This window comes from Haliotis asinina, chromosome 9 (assembly GCF_037392515.1).
Source record: "Haliotis asinina isolate JCU_RB_2024 chromosome 9, JCU_Hal_asi_v2, whole genome shotgun sequence".
Classification (NCBI taxonomy): domain Eukaryota; kingdom Metazoa; phylum Mollusca; class Gastropoda; order Lepetellida; family Haliotidae; genus Haliotis; species Haliotis asinina.
In genome coordinates this window covers 59,794,806-59,813,966 of record NC_090288.1, presented here as the reverse complement: position 1 = coordinate 59,813,966, position 19,161 = coordinate 59,794,806, and the positions used below count along the sequence as shown (strand labels likewise).

Here is a 19,161-nt window from a genome sequence, read left to right as displayed (position 1 = left end):
AAACGGGCACCAATCCTGAGCATCAACGTGTATAGTAGGTGAGATCATGAAATGCTGTCTCCTGGTGCCTCGCGAGACATTGTGAAATTAATGGTGGGTGACCTTCACCGAGTGGCCACCATGTGTCGTTAACCAGTCCCTTTCATTGGTTTTTGAGTTGAAGCCATACACTCGACCTGTAGCTGCAAAGAAAGTGTGCGATGTGTCAAGTATTCAAACATATGTTTATAGTGAGATGCCACAAACAAAATATGCACAGAAAGTATACAAGCACGTTCACATTTACTGTAAACAAAATTAACACATGCAATTAACACATATTCTAACAATAGAGTACACGTATCTCATCTTCCCGTGATGTCAACATCCAGTTTCTACCATTACTGAGCTAGCCTGGAAGTATGGAGTTATATTCTGGCTGGATTTTGGACGAGTATGTTCATAGTCAAATCAAAATAGCGTAACAATAAATATCGACACGACACAAAGGGTGACGTGAAGATTTCAGTCGATAGCACGATTTGCATGTTGGCCCTCTGTTTTAATCATTGACGCAGAAGGACTTCAGTATATCGGTGGAACTGTGCAGCCCGTTACACATACAACCCGAACCATCCCAGTTAAAACTCAAGACTACTTGACATGGACTCTTCCGGACTAAAAATGAAAAATATGAATGAACGGTTTTCCATGCAGGAGATGTGAATAACATTCAACCGTTACCCGGATCCACAGCACGACCGTCGAAGTCTCTGTTGGACAACCTTGACCTTGATGAATTGTACATGCTTGCCACGCCATCTTCGCCGGCTTTCATCGGGCGTGGCTTCTCGGAATACGCCTGACAAAGAGCGTGGGATACGACCATGTTATGTACAGGACAAGGATGATGTTATGTTCGTATCTGTCTTGGATGAATGAGTAAGTTAGACAGGTTTTACGCAGCACTTAGCAATAGTCCAGCAATATCATGGCTAGGGGGGCACTAGAAATGGGCTTCACACATCGTACCCATGTGGGGAATCGAACCCGGGTCGTCGGCGTGACGAAAGGACGCTTTAATCACTACGCTACCCCACAACCCCCCTCACTTGGATGAAAAGGTACACTTACATCATGATATTACAATGAAACACTACTCACAGGGGGCGGGGTCTTTGATCTGTAGATCTCATCATCATCTGGAACAAATAAGATACACAGATGGAAATGTGTAGAGACATTTACTGATCGCTTATCTGCCTCATATTGTGCCACAGTGCAGATTATATGTACATGGAACAGAACTATCAAGTACGGAAAACGGTATTACATTTGAAGTAGCACTTGGTGGTCCTGATACTGTTTCCCCTTTTCATAAATTCTCCACAACATGATCACAGTTTCAGTGAGATAATGAGATGTAACTGATACCACATGGAAGCAGAACAGAACAAGATACACCCGCCTTGTAATCACGAGTTATCTGTCGTGACATGTGAACCATGGTATGTAAATAATGTTATAAATGTGGTTGGTGGGCTTTACCTCTGTAAGAGAACTTTTCAGTGGGCTGAGGTTTGGCTCGCTTCGCTGCGCGGACGGGTGTTATTGGCCTGCAATGTGAAATGACGTGTAATCCCAGAAACACTACAATGTGAAATGTTAGGAAGTATAAAGGGAGAACTCTATATAAGCAATGTCATGCCACGCATATGTAGACACAACATACCATTTACTTTTTCATGTGTTGGCATACACCAGAGGCTCGCTGTTGTAATGGCGTGTGACCGCGTACACCCCAGACATACTGCTGCCATTTCATCTGACCGCGTACACCCCAGACATACTGCTGCCATGTCATCTGACCGCGTACATCGCAGACATACTGCTGCCATGTCATCTGACCGCGTACACCCCAGACATACTGCTGCCATGTCATCTGACCGCGTACACCCCAGGCATACTGTTGCCATGTCATCTGACCGCGTACACCCCAGACATACTGCTGCCATGTCATCTGACCGCGTACACCCCAGGCATACTGCTGCCATGTCATCTGACCGCGTACACCCCACACATACTGCTGCCATGTCATCTGACCGCGTACACCCCACACATACTGCTGCCATGTCATCTGACCGCGTACACCCCACACATACTGCTGCCATGTCATCTGACCGGGTACACCCCAGACATACTGCTGCCATGTCATCTGATCACGTACACCCTAGACTTACCACTGGCATGCCATGTGACCTCGTACACCCTAGACTTACCACTGTCACGTGACCGCGAAGACCTACCCCAGACTACAGACCAGCGATGTGATTTGAGCTTACCTCTGTCTCTTCCGACACGCGACGATGGTTACAACGATGCTGGTGATGATGAGGGCGAGGATGACGAAGGAGATGAATGTGAGGACGGCGATGCCTTCGGGCGTCTGTGCCCAGGGAGTGTTGACCTGGTAGTATGGGATCACGGAGGAGATGCCGAATGCGTTCAGATTACCTCCTGGAATACATGTACCCGACGTATGAAAAAGCTAAAACATAGGAGCCTATCTGAAGTAACACTCCATGCCTCTACCGAGTCTTCAAGTGAGAGGGGGGTATGTTGTGAGTCCATGAGGGAGACAAGTACCAGACCAATTTGTCAAAGCATGAAACACGGGAACCTAACAGAAGTGACACTCTGTGTCGCTATCAAGTCTTCAATTGAGTGAGGGATTGTGTTTTATTTACATCAAGTTATGTCAGCTTAATATGGAAAGAAAGACCCCGGTATCAGACGTTCTACACTCCTGTGGCAACCAAGAACATGGGGGTGGTGTCAAAACCATAAACTCTTCTATTCTTTGAATACACAATTCCATTTCGAAAGTGATGAAAATTAACATATGCTAAAGCTATATTTGGCATTACACTTTCTTGGTAAAGTGCAGATTCTAGTACTTTTTCTTGCGTTGAGTCCCGACCAGAATTTGAACCCAAACCCTCAGAGTGAGGCACCTAATTGTCAGCTTACAAAGTCGGCCGTCTAACCCGCTCAGCCACCACCACAGCTTCCTTTGTGTTTGATTAGTCCAGGTTAATGTGTTTCAAGATACAAGGTAAGCGGAAGGGAGGGTGACTTCTAACCTGTGACAGCAGCCGAGGGGGAGCCCTGGGGATCCGTAGAGAAGAACTGCAGCGTCTGTGACGACGTCAAGAACGTCTTGTCTTGGTTGATGTTGCCAATGGATTCCGTCGAGCTGTCTGCTACTGTGAAGGCGTGCACGTTGATGGGGCTGCTGTGATATACACACATTCACAGTGTTAGTGAGGTAATGCCTTTATTTAACATTGCATCACACAGAGACTTTTATTGATATCATTCTTGCCATTTTATTGACATCAATTTAAAACAAGATTAAGCTGAGTCGGTACAGGTATTGCGCTCCATTTACAGGGGCTTGTATTGCTGAAAATATTACGTTCTGGGTGCTACATTTGTTCACTGACAGCCATCTACGTACAAAAGAAGTAGTGTAGGGTCCAGGGCCTATATTTTCGAAGCTCTCATAGCGCTAAGATAGTCGTAAGTACCATTCATTAACGTTACCTTACAACAATCTTAGCGCTAAGTGAGCTTCGAAAAATTAGGCCCAGCAATACAAGCTCCTGTGGCTCCTTTCATTTGACGAAGGACACACAAAAGAACATAATGCTTGCTATGAAACACATAGCCTAATGTATCATGATAACATACAATCCGGTTACGATGCTACACCTCGTAAAGAAAGCGTGTACAAAGAATAGTAAACATTGGAATCTTGCAGATCGAACGTAGACTATCGAAAGTCTATCCGATTAATTGCGATTCACTGTATTTACCAACGTGCTGAAATGGGTTTGTTATAGTGCAAAAGAAATGGCAACTGGAGTTCTTTAGGATGTCAACAAGTGATTGAAGATCCAGTAAAATGTTATCCAGTTATTATCGGTGACAATGTGCAGCTGTTACAGTTATAGTGAGTGAGTGAGTTTGGTTTTACGCCGCTTTTAGCAATATTCCAGCAATATCACGGCGGGGGCACCAGAAACTGTGCTTCACACATTGTACCCATGTGTGGAATCGAACCCGGGTCTTCGGCGTGACGAGCGAACGCTTTAACCACTAGGCTACCCCACCACCCCTACAGTTATAAGGGGACGTGAGCCAATAACAGGCCTCCTTGCACCCAACACATTGACTTAACTTACCATATACCATATCAGATATTATATCGCCAAAACAAAAAGTGTCGTTTTGATGACGGGAGACGGGAGAAACATTAACATTCATTTGGATACATGTATACATATAAAATTAAAGATGGGGAAATAGAAAAGACATACTAATAATCTCTGCTTCATGTTTCGGATAAAAACCTTTGTTACTTAATCACTGAAACATGAGATACCCATTCAATACAAAAACAGTAGGTCAACAAAATTGAGCGACACTCAATCCTTGCCAGCTCCCAAAACTATTCAAGAGCCATATTCTTTCAAACTGTTTGACCACCAACTAAGATCTCAACATTCGTAACGTGAAGCAATTCTGTGGCCTGTAACTATTTCCACATCAACTGCAGTTGTGTATGTAAACCTAAAATCGCGTTTTTCAATACTATTTATTGCTAATTCATCTAGTGTGAATATTATAGTATTTTAAATCCGTTTCAATCTGGATATCACAAAAGCATAAATAACAATTATGCTTTCAGGGATTATTAGGATTCCACTACAAAGAAAAAACAGATTTACAATTGTTCCCAACTGCAACACTCACACCTTGACTGGAAATATGGTCTTGTTTTGTGAAAGGTATTTCGAAGGTGCTCTAGAAGGATGACGATATCCATAACACTCTCTGAGCATGTATTGGCGTCTGAAACATGTACATCACGCTCCGCCTTGATCTCTGATAATGAAGTGTACGCATACCTTGTCGTCTGAAGCAGTTTTCTCCTGCCAGTTGAAGGGATACCGGAAGTTCCGCTTCTGACCTCAACACACCAAACTCTGAATATGGCGGAGGGGTATGTAACCCGGATGAGGGCTTGTAGTTCTGCGATGAAGGTGGCTTGTTGAGCTAGGAAGGTGGCCTGGTTGATACTTAGTCTGAAGGTGACGGCGACGGCGTTGGGGTCAAAGGTGTCGATGCGGATAGTGGCTGGTGTAGCGGCAGTGAGAACGGGGCTTCCCGCGTCACGTGCAGATGCCTCTATGACGTACCGGAAGTTGTTGGCGGCTTGGGATTGTAGTGAAAAGGCACCTGAAATGTTGAACTTCTACTATGTTTGTTGAAGCAGCGATGTATGCGTCAGCTGATATGGCACATGGCCATACATCGATTCTCTACAGAAGTAAAATGAGCCCTGCCTATATGTGTTGTTCACGGGATGTCACTGGAATAATCTTTATATCAGACGGATTAAAATACTATCCTGTACGTCAGTTTTAATCAACAACCATAGACATATCAAATTATGTTGAATTAGCAATACTTTGAACAGGTTTTCAGTGTAAGATGACATTTTAAAGCTTTATGATGATCTGTAATTCATACTCATGGCTGAGCTAAAAACATCAGTTAGTGGGTATGCGTACCTGAGTTTGAGTCAATTTGGAAGAGGTAGTTGTATGTGCTTTGTATCAGGTAGTAAATAACTTGTCCATTGACCCCGCTGTCTGCATCGGTGGCGCTAATGGTGGTGATGGAGCTGTCACAGATTCCACTGTAAGCAATCTCTGTGTTGTAGAAGCTTGTAGACATTACCGGTCTGTTGTCGTTGATGTCAGTCACAGTTATTGTTACCGTGGTAGTGGCCGTTCGTGGCGTAGCACCACCATCAACAGCAAGGACGTTGAAGGTAAAACTTGGGTCAGTTTCCCTGTCAACAACTGCTATGGTAGAGAGATCTCCCGTAGTTGTGGTGAAGTTGAAGAAAAGTGCAGCTCTCGCACCTGCTGTAGTCGTAGTATCTATTGACAACGTCACAGCGGCGTTCACACCTAGGTCGTTGTCAGTAGTAGATATTTTGAGGATACTTGTACCGACGGTAGCATTCTCGCTCACTGAGCCTGTGTACGACGTTGCGTCAAACACGGGATCATTGTCATTGAGGTCCGTGATAGTTATCGTTACATTCGTACTTGATGATCTGACGGGAACGCCATTATCAGACGCCCTTAACCATATGATGTATGTGTCCCGTGTTTCTCGGTCAAGGCCACCGTTCGTAGTTATCTCCCCTGATGCACCATTTACACTGAAGTGAGTGTTGTTTCCTTGCCAGAAGATGACGAAGTCATATCCCACTGCTCCATTCGTGCCGGTATCAATATCAGTGGCTGTCACATAGTTTACTGTAGAGCCCGCCGGGACGTTTTCTGCAATACTAAAAGCGTAAGGAAGATTCTGGAACACGGGATCATTGTCATTGACGTCGGATATCGTTAAAGATACCGTGACGGCGTTGCTCAGAGGACTGATTCCGTTGTCTGTAACGGTGACAGTCAATGTGTAACTTGGAGTGACCTCCCTGTTCAATGTTTTACTGAGCTGCAAGATTCCAGACTTTGACTCGATAGTGAAGTCGTTGGTTGGGTCACCGGCGGTGATAGCGAAGGAGATCTCTCCGTTTCGACCAACGTCGGCATCTGTTGCTGCTATGGTGAATATAATAGTCCCAAGTGCAGTGTTCTCGGGTAGAGTCTTGGTATAGGTCCCGGTGATCACAGGTGCGTTGTCGTTCAGGTCCACTACGTTGATGTTAAGCGTCCCGTTGCCGGTGTTGGGTCCTACACCGTTCTGGTCTGTAGCGGTCACTGTCAGAACGTGGCTGAAATTCAACGCCACGACATTAAACGTGCTAACCTCTTACAAACGTGGCGCTGCCTACAATTCTAGCAAAGGATTCCATGACGGATTTAATAGACTATCTTTTATCGAGGACTTACAAACATGCAATTTTCTTGGTTTGAATGGAAGCGAAGAAAACGTTTTCCTAAACAATCTCTTGCAACGCCTTCAGAACGCTCAGTGAACAAATTACTCTTTTGTAAAACACTACTCATTGGAATTTGAAACTGTCCTTACCTGGCGACAGTTTCTCTATCAATGGCAACCAGCGTGGTTATCTCCCCTGTTGTTGAGTTAATGGCGAAAAACGTGCTGTTGAGACTGTATGTAAATATGCCGTTACTGTTGGCGATAGAGTCAGCGTCTGATGCTACCATGGTAGCCACTGACGTTCCTATGGCAACGTTTTCATTAAGATCAACGGTGAAATTGGATGGTGTGAAGATAGGCGTGTTATCGTTCAGATCGTTGAGGGTTATGACTACCAAAGCCGTGGCACTGTTAGCCGTAGGCGTTCCTCTGTCAGTGGCCTGAATGACCAGGTTATATGTGGTTTTGGTTTCATAGTCCAAAGCCGCAGTTGTAGTGATGTCGCCAGTTGCCGAGTCAATAGCAAATGTCGTTTGTCCGTCACCGGAAGTGATGGAATAGTCCAGTTGACCATTGGTGCCAGTATCAGCATCTGTAGCAACGACCCGAGCAACTGACGTTGTAGTTGCCAAATTCTCATCAATGGCGATATTGTAAACGTTTTGGGCAAACTGTGGGTAGTTGTCGTTGACGTCGATGAGACCTATGTAGAGCCATGTGGTGTTTGTCATTCCACCTCCATCTGTCGCTTCCAGGGTCAGATTGAAGAAGGTTGGGGGGATGTCGTAATCTAGCTGCGACCACACCAAGATGTCTCCCGTCGTGCTGTCAATCACGAAGCTGCCAACCGGGACGTTCCCGCTGATGATGGTGTAATTCACAGTTCCGAATACACCAGAATCGGTATCACTTGCCGAGGCTGTTAGAATTGTAGTCCCAATAGCAACAGACTCGTTAACTGTGATAATTTGGTTGGGGTTGGTGAAGACAGGAGAGTTCTGATTGGCTGGCTGGACATTAATGACCACACGAGCAGTGTCCGTCAGGGGCCCGGCGCCAGCGTCTGATACTTGAATGGTGAGGTCGAAGGCAGGGGTTGTGGCGTAGTTGAGGCTCATCCCTGCTGCTATTCTCAAATCTGCTCCAGAAAAGTCGAACACACCTGTGGGGTCTCCGGAAATCACCGAATAGCTCAGTGCAGAATTGGGGTCACCGGCAAGGTCGTCGTCACTGGCTGTTACCGTCAAGATGGTCGACAGCGCAGCCGACGTTTCAATGGGGCTTGACGTATAGAAACTAGGGTTAAATACAGGATTGTTGTCATTGGCATCTCCAACTGTCACAATCACTAACGTCGTCACCGCCCTTGACGTCGCAGACCCAGCAACATCATCAGCAGCGGTGACAGTAAGGTTATAATTGTCCACCAGTTCCCTGTTCAACTGTTTGGCGACGGTTATCTGTCCAGTATTCTCGTCTATGGCAAACCTGCCTTGTGCATCCCCGTTGGTGATGCTGTATCTTACTGTGCCGTCTGAAGCACCAGCGTCGTTGTCCGTCGCCGTCACCTGCACGACGCTGGCACCTATGGCTGAACTTTCAATAACAGTAGACGTATAGGAAGCCGGGGAAAACACAGGGTCGAACTCATTCACTGGACTGACGAACACCTTGACTGTAACATCTACTGAGCGGGACGGGACGCCGTTGTCGGTCACGTTTACGGTTAGTGTAAACTCAGTCGTGCCTTCATAATTTAAAGCTATAAAAAATGGTACACTCATCTGTGACTTGTAACATGTACATTAAATGCTCTTTAAGTAGAAGTCAGAAGTGAAAACTAGCGTTGAAAAAATTGAGAGATAAATGACTTTAGCGTTACCAATTCTTCGATATTTTATCCAATATTTATAAACCAAAACAGTAATGGTTTGATGATTTACAAATTAACTCAACTGTCACAATAACTATACATCTGTGAGTGAGAGAATTATTACAACAATATGATGGTAGGAACACTAGAAATGGGTTTCACACATTGCACCCATGTGGGGAATCAAACCCTCGTCTTCGACGTGACGAACGAACGCATTAACCACTGGGCTACCCCAACAAACCTATTACTCAGTGCATACTGTACACAAATGATATTTCTTACGTTGTGTGGTGGTTATCGCCCCTGTTGCAGCGTTGATGGCGAAGAAGACAGGTGTGTTTCCGCCAGTGATGGAGTAGGTGAGGGTGTCGGGGGTGTCCGCGTCTGTACACGTTACAGTCGTGACCTACAACACACGATGATGAGGATACCGTCAGATTTAGCAGGGCTGGGATCATTTAGCTGAGTGATGCCCTTTTCTTTAAAGATGTTTGGTAAGGAGATATTCTTAAAGAACAGTGCCGACAAGTTACGAATTTCTGAATTTCAGACGATTTTTTTGCAAGTGGAACACGCTTGAAACGGCAGACTACGAAAACAAACGCTATTACACATCACGCTACCAAATGTATGATGACGTACCAAATGTACCAAAATTATGTTCAAGAATCAATAAATACACAGATATAATGTTATGAAGCATTGTCGACATCTTGTCTTAACATGTTTAACAAAAGAAATATATCAGGGATACAAAATTCCACTTTTCCAATATAAGTAAATGATCACGAAATGACCAGTTTGTGTGTCAGACTGCGTGAAATCTAAAGTATATAGTTAAATAAAAATGATAACTAGTTTCGAATGATTTAGCCTTTAATGACTTACATTTCAGAGGTAGATCTAAGACCCAAATTATTTATCCCAGCGATTGATGTTCTCCCATGAATGTTAGCATTACACCATTGTCCCATATAACCCGATGAAGGATGAGAGGAAATTCGTTTACACCCATTTATATGTATAAGATGTACTAAAGTGTGCAATCATGGTAAACACACGTGCTCTGTTTGGAACATTACCGCAGTGTTCGCTGGGAGGGCTTCTGCCATTGACCGCGTGATGAAATTAGAGGGGCACGCTGGAGTATTGTCGTTGACGTTGGTGATGTCAACAGTTACGGTCGTCGTCCCGACCAATGGCGTCGCACCTCCGTCTGTTGCTGTCACCTCAAGAAGGTACTGCTGAGTTCCCGCATCAAAGTCCAAATTGGCCTGGGTTCGAATCACGCCCAGTGTAGGATCAATGAAAAAGGCTGAACCGGTATTTCCATCTGGGGAAGAAAATGGACAGTATAGGTGTTAATGGACAAGGAGGTCCTTTGCTGGAAATGAGGGGCTTGGAATGAGTGATTAAAATAGAGTCAGCAGGACACCCTCACAACATGCACTCACCTGGGACTAGTTGCACAAAACGATATTAGTGCTGATGACGATCGTTAGCCTTGTTATGGGAGTTACAGGCGCAGTCGTGCTAAGATGTCTTTGAGCTGGTGGATCTTTAATTACCAGCGTAGCTCTATAAATCTGATTGATATTAAGTAGCACTTTGTAAATGAGCAGCTTTGATTTACTTGATATGGCGTATGTCAGCGTTCCATCACTGCCGACGTCGTTGTCCGTCGCCGTTACAGTTGCAACAGACGTCCCAACACCAACATTTTCGGGTTGCTGAAAAATAAATATTTCCTCGTTGATAAACAAATATCAGATTTCAAATAAAGAGTTTTCTTGCGTATATATGTGGAAGCACTGTTTGTTTGTTGTTTACTCTGCAATAGTCCAGCTATAAAACAGCTTTCGAGTCTTAATCAGACAATTCGGTGAGTGCCATCATGGACCTCTAGGATACGATGACATGTGTCAACCATGTGCCAGACATGTGTCTCGATCCTGTCAGTCGCCTGTCACAACAAGCATAGGTGCTGAAAAGCGCACTGAGCACAGACTAACATAATTGGAGATTTCATCTAAATTGGCAGCCATCTTGGATTTCGCAGCATTGCCGGATCTATATCCAGGACTGTTTGGCATTGCTCCATGCGTAAGTGTGCCAAGAGCGGTGCTTTTACCCACAGCGTACTAGTTTGACAAACCCTGCCTTAACCACTCCGCTAGTTGATAACAGGGGCGAATCAACTGTGGAGTGCAAGTGATAAAGTAAAACGATCACGTGTGGGTGTTGCTTCACTAGCTCTGCGACGCTCTCGTTTTACTCCAGCCCTGTCATGAAGGCACTTACTTACAGAGGGAAAAGAAACTTACATATGTACCAGACAATCGACTAGCACTTTGTGTGTTCATTGGGATGCATTTCATTTGACTCCATTGCAGTCCCTCAAAGGTGGAAACATACATGTCTTATGTGTGCACGTGCATTACATGATATATCTGTATGATGTGAAATATCATTATAATTTGATGATGCGCCCAGATGCAACGCAACGGTATTGTAAAGGTGCGATATTCGAGCTATATTCAAGTACGTTCTATTACTTCTTGCTATAAATGTAGTGTCAGAAGGGGGACAGAGGCGTGCTATATTTCGACCAACTTTCTTCGAATGCATTGTTGAATTCTCGGGACTTTTGTTTGGTGTATAAGGGGAACAAATCTCATCTCGAGTTACATGTTAGCCACAAAGAAGACCAGCATTGTGTGTGATGGTCGGTATACAATGCCAAGCCAAGTTGCCACTGTCACTGAGAGGTGAATATCCTATCATTGCTATTACTTTTATAACCGCTGCGTTATGTCAATTCTTACTCGTAATCTGTACTGGTCTGTGCATACACTTGTTGGTTCTAGTATTTTCTTTGTTGTTTGCTGGGTTCACGCATACTTCTATGGACAAACGTTTGGCCTGTACTATATATATTGGGGCATATGCACTCCTTTTAACTTCCTATTGATGCACTAATGCACTTATCCCTTATGACTTCTCTGAAAGCGATATTTGACATTTGTGGCGAACTTACCGTGACGGTGGAAGCAGGAGACGGCGTGTTCATAACGGGCGTATGTTGGTTGACGGCAGTGACGGTGACAGTGACGTACGTCGTTCCCGTCAACTGAGATGCCCCTCCATCTGTCACAATGACGGTCAGAGTGTAGGAACTGGCGTCGTTCGTTGGTTGGTCCAGGTCGATAACACTGGCAAGCTGAAGTTGTCCTGCCGTCGTGCTGCTGAACTCAAACTTTGGCGGAACGACGTCGCCGCTGGCGACTGAAAACGTCAGCGTTGATGTTGCGTCGGCGTCGGAGGCTACAAGTGTTAAAATAGAAGTCCCCGCTGGGGAACTTTCAGGCATTGATCCTGTGAGGACGCTGGCTGCGGTGAAGACAGGAGCGTTGTCGTTGACGTCTGTGATAGTGATGGTGAGCGTGGCGTCAGCTGATCTTGCTGGTGTCCCACCATCTGTTGCCCTGACAACCACACTGTAAGATGGGACGCTCTCTCTGTCAAGAATCGATGCTGTCGTCAGCTCTCCGGTTGCCGCATTTAATGTAAAAATGCCGGCTACAGCTGTTCCTCCATCTGTTCAGTGACATCAACGTCAAATAGTTTAGATTAAGCATCACCTGTATAATATCATCATAATTAATTGTATTTGCAAACCTACATGCATCAGTTGTATATCCTAACCGAATGCCTTTTTATTAACTTATTTTCTATCAACTACTTAAATACTCGTACACGACTTACTCGTTGTAGTTGAGACGAGTTGGTACGTTATGGCTCCGTCAACGCCGCCGTCAGTGTCAGTTGCTGCTATGGTAACGATGGAAGTACCAGGGGGAGACGACTCTGACACATCGAACGTGGTACCAGCCGGCACATTTGTTCCCCAGACTGGGTCAGCCTCATTCACAGGAAGTACCTGCACAGAGCTTAGTATAGATTATGGGCGTAATAACGTTATGTTGTGTCTTACCACTGTTGTGTTGTAGAAGGGTAGTGTCGTACTATTGTGCTGCAGAAGGGTAGTGTTGAACTAATGACTTGTAGAAGAGTAGTGTCGAGCTATTTTTGTACAGTAGCGTCGTACTATTGGGTTGCAGAACGGTAGTGTCGTACTATTGCTGTACTGTAGAAGGGTAGTGTCGTACTAGGATTGTGTTGTAGAAAGGTAGTGTCGTACTAGGATTGTGTTGAAGAAGGGTAGTGTCCTACTAGGATTGTGTTGTAGAAGGGTAGTGTCGTAGTAGGATTGTGTTGAAGAAGGGTAGTGTCGTACTAGGATTGTGTTGTAGAAGGTAGTGTCGTACTAGGATTGTGTTGTAGAAGGGTAGTGTCGTACTAGGATTGTGTTGTAGAAGGGTAGTGTCGCACTATTGCTGTGTTGTAGAAGGGTAGTGTCGTACTATTGCTGTGCTGTAGAAGGGTAGTGTCGTACTATTGCTGTGTTGTGGAAGGGTAGTGTCGTACTAGGATTGTGTTGTAGAAGGGTAGTGTCGTACTAGAATTGTGTTGTAGAAGGGTAGTGTCGTACTAGGATTGTGTTGTAGAAGGGTAGTGTCGTACTATTGCTGTGTTGTAGAAGGGTAGTGTCGTACTATTGCTGTGCTGTAGAAGGGTAGTGTCGTACTATTGCTGTGTTGTGGAAGAGTAGTGTCGTACTAGGATTGTGTTGAAGAAGGGTAGTGTCGTACTAGGATTGTGTTGTAGAAGGGTAGTGTCCTACTAGGATTGTGTTGTAGAAGGGTAGTGTCGTGCTAGGATTGTGTTGTAGAAGGGTAGTGTCGTACTAGGATTGTGTTGTAGAAGGGTAGTGTCGTACTATTGCTGTGTTGTAGAAGGGTAGTGTCGTACTATTGCTGTGCTGTAGAAGGGTAGTGTCGTACGATTGCTGTGTTGTGGAAGGGTAGTGTCGTACTAGGATTGTGTTGAAGAAGGGTAGTGTCCTACTAGGATTGCGTTGTGGAAGGGTAGTGTCGTACTAGGATTGTGTTGAAGAAGGGTAGTGTCCTACTAGGATTGCGTTGTAGAAGGGTAGTGTCGTACTAGGATTGTGTTGTAGAAGGGTAGTGTCGTACTATTGCTGTGTTGTAGAAGGGTAGTGTCGTGCTATTGCTGTGCTGTAGAAGGGTAGTGTCGCACTACTATTGTGTTGTCGAACGGTAGCGTCGCACTGATGTTTTGTTGTAGAAGGAAGCGTCTTAATAGGATTGTGTTGTGGAAGGGTAGTGTCATGATGTTGCTATGAGGGAGAAATAGACCAGGAATGTTCTATCGAAAGGTAGTCTCGAAGCGAAGTCTTGTACTGTAAAAGACAAAGGGGGCGAGGAGTAAAGGTGCTAAACACGGTCACCCATCCAAGAACTTTCGACAGCCAGCGTTGCTTTGCTTCAGCTACATGTGGCCTGGGTTCTATGCACAAGACCACACACCACCACTAGTGTTGAGCTGTTGAAGGCTAGTGTCGTTCTAACGTTGTTGTTACAAACGTTATACGTTTGTAGTGTTACGCAATACTACACAACCAAGCGTGTCTCTTCAGACCAATACGGCACCCTTAGTGTCAGAAGTGCACTTGTAGATGTGTTAACAAGCATGAGGTGTTATGGTCGTCTTGGTCGCGGATGCAGTTAGTGAATACACTGAACAGTATTCCAGTGATATTCGGCCTCTAAGCGTCACGTAGGAGGAAAGCCATGTTGCAGTGATACAAGTGTTGCAGTTGCCATGGTGTCTCTAGGTGTTACATACGCACCTGCACGGTGACTGTGATCGTTCCCGTCTTAGGCGTACCGGTAGCAGGTGTGTCGACTGCGTGAACGATCAACGTGTACGTTGACTTGGTCTCAAAGTCTAAGGCCGTGGCTGTCGTCTGAATAGCGGTACCAGTCAGAGCGAACTTCTGGTTGGGGTTGGCGTCGTCACCGCTGAAGATTGAGTATGTGATGTCACTGTTGGGTGAAGTATCAATGTCTGTGCATGCGACACTAGCAACATTGGTCCCTGCAAGCAGAACATGACGGACCAAACTGTATAAGATGTAAGGGGTGAAGAATGTACGGCAGTGCAGCTGGTAAATCAAGGAAGAACACCGTGTTACAGCTAAACGCTGAACCAGGACAATGAAACAGCGAAATACAGAGAACACTCCTTATAACACAATCACCACCACCTCCATCCCCTACCCCCTCAAAAAAATATCCAACGAAACTTTTACAAAACAAAAAGAAAAACAACCGTTCAACAGCCAGACCAATAACTGTATCAAATAGACAACACGACTGAATGGACAAATGAAGAGTCCGTGAGTCAGTATGGTTTTACTCGGCTGTTAGCGATATTCCTGAAATTACTGATATTCACACATTGTACACTTTTGGGGAATCGAACCCGGGTCTTCGGCGTGACTAACGAACGCTTTACCCACTGGGCTACCCCAACAGCACGACTAATGAAGAATGATGACATAGAACAATCACATTAAGATGGGTTAATACAGAACGGTTTTGGGGTAAATAAGATATGAATGATGAATTACATATGTAAAAAATAATGTCACGGGGAAGTCAAGAATGATATGATGATATACTCAAGAATGATGTCACGGCATAGTATGGGATGACAAAACTATACACAGTGAATAATGATGTGACAACATAGCCAAGAGGAATGTGACAATGTAATCAAAGAAAATACCACACTATAATCAAGAGAGATATGAATACACAGTTAAGAATAATGTGACGATATCGTAGAGATTAATATTGCGATATAGTCCAGAATAATATTAAGATAAAATAAAAAATGATATGACGATATAACGAGGACTGATATAACGATACGGTCAAGAATGATGCCACGGGTCAATGATGCACAGTGTCTGGAAGAGCGTATGACCTGTGCCGCTGTTCTCTGCCACAGTTGGAAAGATTGTACTGGGTGAGCAGACAGGTGTGTTGTCGTTGATGTCGTTGACGGTTATGGAGATCGCCTGTGACGCAGTGTTGCCCCCGCTGTCAGTCACCTGCACGGTGATGGAGAGGCTGGTGATCCCTGCAGCATCATGGTCGATACGGTCCCTGATGCTGATGACACCGGTGTTGGCGTCGATTTGGAAATATGCCGTGTCGGGACCTGTACGAGAGGGAGTACCATGAGGTTGCTGCTCTCTTACTTACCATGTCCTCTTCAACATTTCCATAATAAGTATATGAGTCCGATAAACTCAAAATTGAAAACAGTTCAATAAAGGAAATTCGATATCTTCCAATGTTGTCTAAATTTCGTTAAAAAATAAACCAAAAAAACAAAAACAAAAACAAAACAAAAAAAAACCGAAAAAAAAAACGAAAAAAAACCCCGCTGACCCAAGGTATAGTTCCTAGCTTCATTTGACGTAGGGTTTGTATATTATTGGTATTTAACGAACACGTCTCTGATGTAGTGGTCTAGTGTCCACTCGGAGTGCGGACGGTCGTGGGTAGGATCCACGGCCGCGTCATAGCAATAGACAGTAACATATGGTACTTGTTTGTCCCTATCTAGCTCTTGGCATTAATGGATACATCATGGACTGGCTAGCTCGGTGACTGTATAATGTGTCTGAGTGGGGTACTCATGTACTCTAGCAGCATAAAACCAGCTTAAGCCAGGGCTACTATAAGCAGTCACACAGACGCACGCATGCACTCCATCTTATGAGCGATTTCTTAAGTACGTTACACTTCACCTTACCTACTAGAATTTAACAGTACGTCACTACACGCAAGCCTTGTGAAACGGGTCCCGAATATTAACTCACCCAGCAGGCTGTAGGTGAGGACATCGCCGTTAGTCGTTTCTACGTCGCTGACGGTATATCCCACCGTCAGTGTCGTTCCCACTGCCACCTCCTCGTTTGTCGTGGCGGTGAAAGTCCCTGTGATGGTAGGGGCCTCATCGTACACGTTGGTGACGATGACTGTTAGTGTGGCGTCCGTTGGCGGAGGGTCGGCGGCGTCAGTAACCCTAGTGAATGGGATTCACAGCTCTTCACAGCTATCTGATATCTATTATCTCATACATAATGTCGTTTTCTGATCGGCTATTATTCTTCTGTTATTTTCAATGTACCTCGCTTGCAAGCCACTAATATTTCAATGTATCCAACTGGGAATGCCGAACACACTTGGACGTAATTCTTTATCTCGAATAACATTGAATCGCGATGTTTTGAGAATGCAAATCGATGGAAGGAAGAAAACTCTAAATTTGTTTTTCTTGTCTGTCGACAATGGCTACAAAACGTTTTGTTCCCGTGCTTTAACATGGAGGTATTTGATAAGATCATTACGGGCTCAGGGAACATACACCAACATCGAGTGTACATCAACCAATGTCTCGCTCCAGGTTTGTATCACGACATCCTTACTATCGGCCCTCAGTGTTTCTCAGATTAGTATTGCTATATTCAGATCTGGCGACATGTCATTTATAAAGTAGTAGCCATGACGATCATACTCTGTCCAAGATGGGACACATGGAAGATTGCAGGCGTCAGATAGATTAGATACAAGTACGCGACTCCACCTTACGCGGCTGCAACACCAGATGGTTGCATCTCCTGTAGGACCTCACCATACCCAGGTATCCCGGACAAAGTATATCTTCATGCGCTGAGAGGTGTAGTGTCGACCCCACAAGGTGATCTACTCACGTGATGGTCAGTATATGTGGTCCTGGAGCCGTTTCAAAGTCCAGAGCAGAGGCAACCTGCACCGACCCACCACCGTTAATGCTGAAGGGACTCCCCACAGGGGCCAATGAGTACGTCCACGTAGCTGTCGTCGGTAGGACGGTGAAGATGACTGTCCCCGTCGCCGTGTTCTCCGGTACATTGACGGTGCTGCTGCCGTCAGCTAGAGGCGATGTTACCACGGGGGACCCTAGGGATGAAAACACGTGTAATTAAACTGCCTGATTTAGTTAGGATCATTCTGATTAGGGACCGGCTCCATAAAAGGAGACAATGCTTGTTATTAGAGGCCACCAAGGGGATCGGGTGGTCAAGCTTGCTAACTTCGTTGACACATGTCATCGGTTCCCAACTGCGCACATCGATGCTCCATACTTCTTGAGTCATAACTTCAAACATTGAGTGAATACTGAATGATTTAATCTAACTGATTATGTTGGTTACACAAGCATTCTAGCATTTTCTCAGCCCAACCTTACGTCCAGTCCCCATCCCGGGATGTTGTGATCGTGGGTTGTCGACACAATGGGGGTTTTAAAATTGAGTATTTTGCATCTCTGTGGAAAGTCATTCCAAAACTTGTCCTGATTAAAATACGACTCAATACGATTAAAATACGATTAAAATACGATTAAAATACGAAATATGTGTTGAACCCCACTCATTAACTCAATGAGCATTTCAATTACAAACCCATAAGGAACCGAAAGAGAAGGAACAGAAGAAGAAGAAGAAGAAGAAGAAGAAGAAGAAGAAGAAGAAGAAGAAGAAGAAGACTAGTTTATTCCGAGTCACATATTTTTTAACGTGAGTAAGTACATTTCATCGGTATGTTGTAGAAAATATCCGGCCTCTTCAAGCCTATGAGACGCGACTGTACATTAAAATTGTGCTAAAATATACTGAGCGTAAAACTCATGAAATAATTGTCATTACAAGGATGATGTATATAATACAAAACAATTTACAGAACAATTGCACCTTGTGGGTAAATAAAGCTATGTCAATGTTATTATTATTTCCTTAACTAAATACCATTACGACGGATGTTTAAGACGATGTTTACAAAAGAAATTATAACTGCGTGGTATAGTCTTACCCGAGGTCTCCCATACCAGTAACAGCCACAGACAAAGACATACTGCTTTCATCGTCTCCGCTTCTCCAAGTTAAAACGCATCACACGGTTGATCTGTAAGAAATGTAAATACATGAAGTGATGGTAACTGTGACGAACAGAATCCCTAATATGTTTATGAAATGAAATGCGACTCTCGCCTACCCCGGACAATAACAAACAGTGAGTACAACGGCAAGAAAGGGTAAATATATGAAAGTGTATGTCAATAAAGCTGATGGGCGAGCAGTTAACGTTGACTCCAGTCTGAATGGTATCACCTCAGCCCCTCCGCTGAACGCTGACTGCCATTCGCCAGAGTCAATAAACTCCTATATAAGAAGTCCCAGGGTTGTGCGGATAAGTGAAAGTGTTTTCAGAGCGATTGTTGACGTCAATCAGTCCTTCTATGCACTGTCCCCTTTGCAGTTAATGAAGTCAGTATGGATTATG

At 44.6% G+C, this 19,161-nt stretch overlaps 1 protein-coding gene across 1 annotated transcript; it reads right to left on the bottom strand.

Annotated features, from left to right (window-relative positions):
* Nucleotides 1-712: 712 nt before the first annotated feature.
* LOC137297354 (protocadherin Fat 4-like) lies at nt 713-18,083 on the bottom strand. The gene is made up of 18 exons (XM_067829362.1): nt 18,071-18,083; nt 17,553-17,781; nt 16,659-16,864; nt 15,755-15,991; nt 14,613-14,860; nt 12,605-12,779; nt 11,877-12,436; nt 10,473-10,569; nt 9,922-10,172; nt 9,122-9,245; nt 7,111-8,725; nt 5,619-6,853; nt 4,953-5,259; nt 3,123-3,274; nt 2,322-2,496; nt 1,528-1,595; nt 1,144-1,181; nt 713-841 (listed from the first exon to the last, which is right to left on the bottom strand). The coding sequence occupies exons 1-18, from the start codon at nt 18,081-18,083 to the stop codon at nt 713-715; spliced, it is 5,859 nt and encodes a 1,952-aa protein (XP_067685463.1).
* Nucleotides 18,084-19,161: the final 1,078 nt, after the last annotated feature.